The sequence below is a fragment of the Pteropus vampyrus genome, unplaced genomic scaffold, assembly GCF_000151845.1.
Source record: "Pteropus vampyrus isolate Shadow unplaced genomic scaffold, Pvam_2.0 Scaffold4033, whole genome shotgun sequence".
Classification (NCBI taxonomy): domain Eukaryota; kingdom Metazoa; phylum Chordata; class Mammalia; order Chiroptera; family Pteropodidae; genus Pteropus; species Pteropus vampyrus.
The window spans coordinates 7,588-9,713 of record NW_011892814.1 but is presented as its reverse complement, the minus strand read 5'-3'; the positions used below and the strand labels follow the sequence as shown (position 1 = coordinate 9,713).

Below are 2,126 nucleotides of genomic sequence, written 5' to 3'. Positions count from 1 at the left end.
TTTTAACTAAAAATTGGCCACATGTAGCCTGTGGCTGCCATGCTGAATGGCACAGGCCTGGACAAGTGAAACCAGTTCTTGGAGCTGTGCTGAGTGAGAGAAGGGCCAAGCCCATCCCAGAACCAGACTCTGGAATGACTTTCTACACAGACGGTCGATTGCCCACCCTCCCTGAGTGATGTTCTGTGGCGAGGACGCCTGGCCCTGGACCCCCACTGCCCATCTCCCATCCCCACCCCTTAGGTCCCTCGGCCTGTCAGGTCTCTGCCTGACTTCTGGCCCACTTAGGAAGCAGTACCAGGCTGCCTTCTGAGACCCAGAAAGAGGAGAGGCACGAGACCACACGTCGCTCCCAGCATTCGGGAGAACAAGGCCTCGGTCCTAAGCATCGCCACAGCGGGCCAAGGGCACCGCGACGAAAGGAGAGGCACACCGGAATGAGGCGCGGCACAGGTGGGAGACGTTTAATAAGTTCAGGTTCAATACAGAGGCCGCCGCCGGGGTCTGGCTGAAGCTGCTCCCGGTGCCCAATCCCAGGCTCCTCTAGGGCAATGAACATCACTCCTCCTTCCGGCTCTGTTCATCGGCGGCTGCTCCATCCTTAAAAATCTCGTGGCAGGGCTTTCTCTGCCATGCCCTCTCCACTGACCCCCACCACGCCAAGAGACACCTCCTCAGGCCCGGCCCCGATGGGCTCAGGCACACTTGGCGCTTTCAGAACTGGGGCCCTGGAATCCAGACCACGGGCCAGTAGTTTTGAGGGGGCAGCTCCTCCACCTCCTCCACTTCCTCCATCAGCCTACCTGGAGGGCCCTGGGTGCCCAGGGGCGCCGGGCACCTGGAAGGGACACAGAAAGCACAGTAGAGGCTCAGCCTCTTGTGCTCACCTGGTCAAGTGGTAAATCTTGGAAAGACCAGGCCTTGGAGGGTCCTTACCAGCAGGTGAGTGAGTACGTGGGCCCAGCAGAGGGACAGAGGTGGGGGCGGGGCCGTGCAATAGCTTCACTGTCACAGGGCTGAGCCTGGCTCGAAGAAGCCCCCTTTTCCAGAAGAGACGTGAGACAAGTCATGCGATTTCAGATTCCAGAGCTCCAGGCACAGCTGACGACCGCTTCTCACCACCCCACCCCCGACTCTTAAAAGAGGGAGACAGAACCGCCACCTAGCAAGGCCCAGGGTCCCACGGCCAGGAAGAAAGACGCCACACTGAATGGGTCCAGGCTGGCCAGAGGGGCCGCAGAGAAGGCAGCCACCTGGGACGTGCAGAACACCAGGAGTAGGAAGGTGTAGGCCACGAGCAAGACGGCAGGGGGACCTGCCAGAGCCAGCCACGCCCGGCTGCGGCCACCTAGGAGGGACCGGAGGCCCAGCCAGGTTCTCCTGGCTCTGGTGGGAGGTGGCGCCCTGCCTCGGCCCTGGCGGTACACACCGTCGGCATCGATGAGACAGCAGTGTGGGGAGCGCAGGGGCTCTGGGACCCCAGTGAGGTCACTAGCACGGTCCAGCTCATAGCTCCCGTTTTTGGGGAGCCCCGCCCACCACAGGGTCACTTTGGCCTTGTGAGTCAGGGCCTTCCCTGTCCAGTCCCCCAAGCCCGCCTTGGCCTGCAGGTGACTCACGAATTTGAGCATGTTCCAGTCGAAGACGTAGTCGTAGGAGAAGCCCTGCCGGTGGAAGAGGTTGCGGAAGAGCTGGCGCAGGTACGAGTAGTCGGGCTTGTCGTCGAACCGCAGGGAGCGGCAGAAGTTGAGGTATGTTGAGAACTCAGCTGGTGGGAGTTACAAGGACAGAAGAAGCCACTGTGAGGCCCACACGCCCAGGGCCCTCAGCAGCCAGCACTGTCCTAACCTCCCACTGTCCCTACGAATACTTTCGATCTAAACGGGGGCAAGATGAAGAGAGAACGGAACTACAGCCCTCCCTGTGCTGAAGAAACCCTAGCCTGACTATGGGCGGAGCCTCTGAAGACTCGTCGAGAGCAAGTGAAGACCTGTGAACAAGGAACGAGCGTCCTGTTTCGGTAAGCCGGTGCTGCAAGACCCCAGCTCGCGGCTCTTCACCTGCCCCTGTCGAACACTCTGGATCTGGAGGTCATGGAGATGGGCGATCAATTGCTGTCATAAACT

General features: G+C 60.5%; 1 protein-coding gene across 1 annotated transcript in view; it reads right to left on the bottom strand.

The window, feature by feature from the left end:
* Nucleotides 1-438: 438 nt before the first annotated feature.
* LOC105310465 (casein kinase I-like) overlaps nt 439-2,126 on the bottom strand; it is an 8,232-nt gene continuing 6,544 nt past the window's right edge. Inside the window, exons 3-5 of the mRNA XM_023526741.1 lie at nt 1,620-1,768; nt 937-1,040; nt 439-838 (exon numbers count right to left, since the gene is read on the bottom strand). Coding sequence (XP_023382509.1) covers nt 715-838; nt 937-1,040; nt 1,620-1,768 — 377 coding nt within the window. The 3' untranslated portion in view covers nt 439-714. The remainder of the gene's footprint in view (nt 839-936; nt 1,041-1,619; nt 1,769-2,126) is intronic.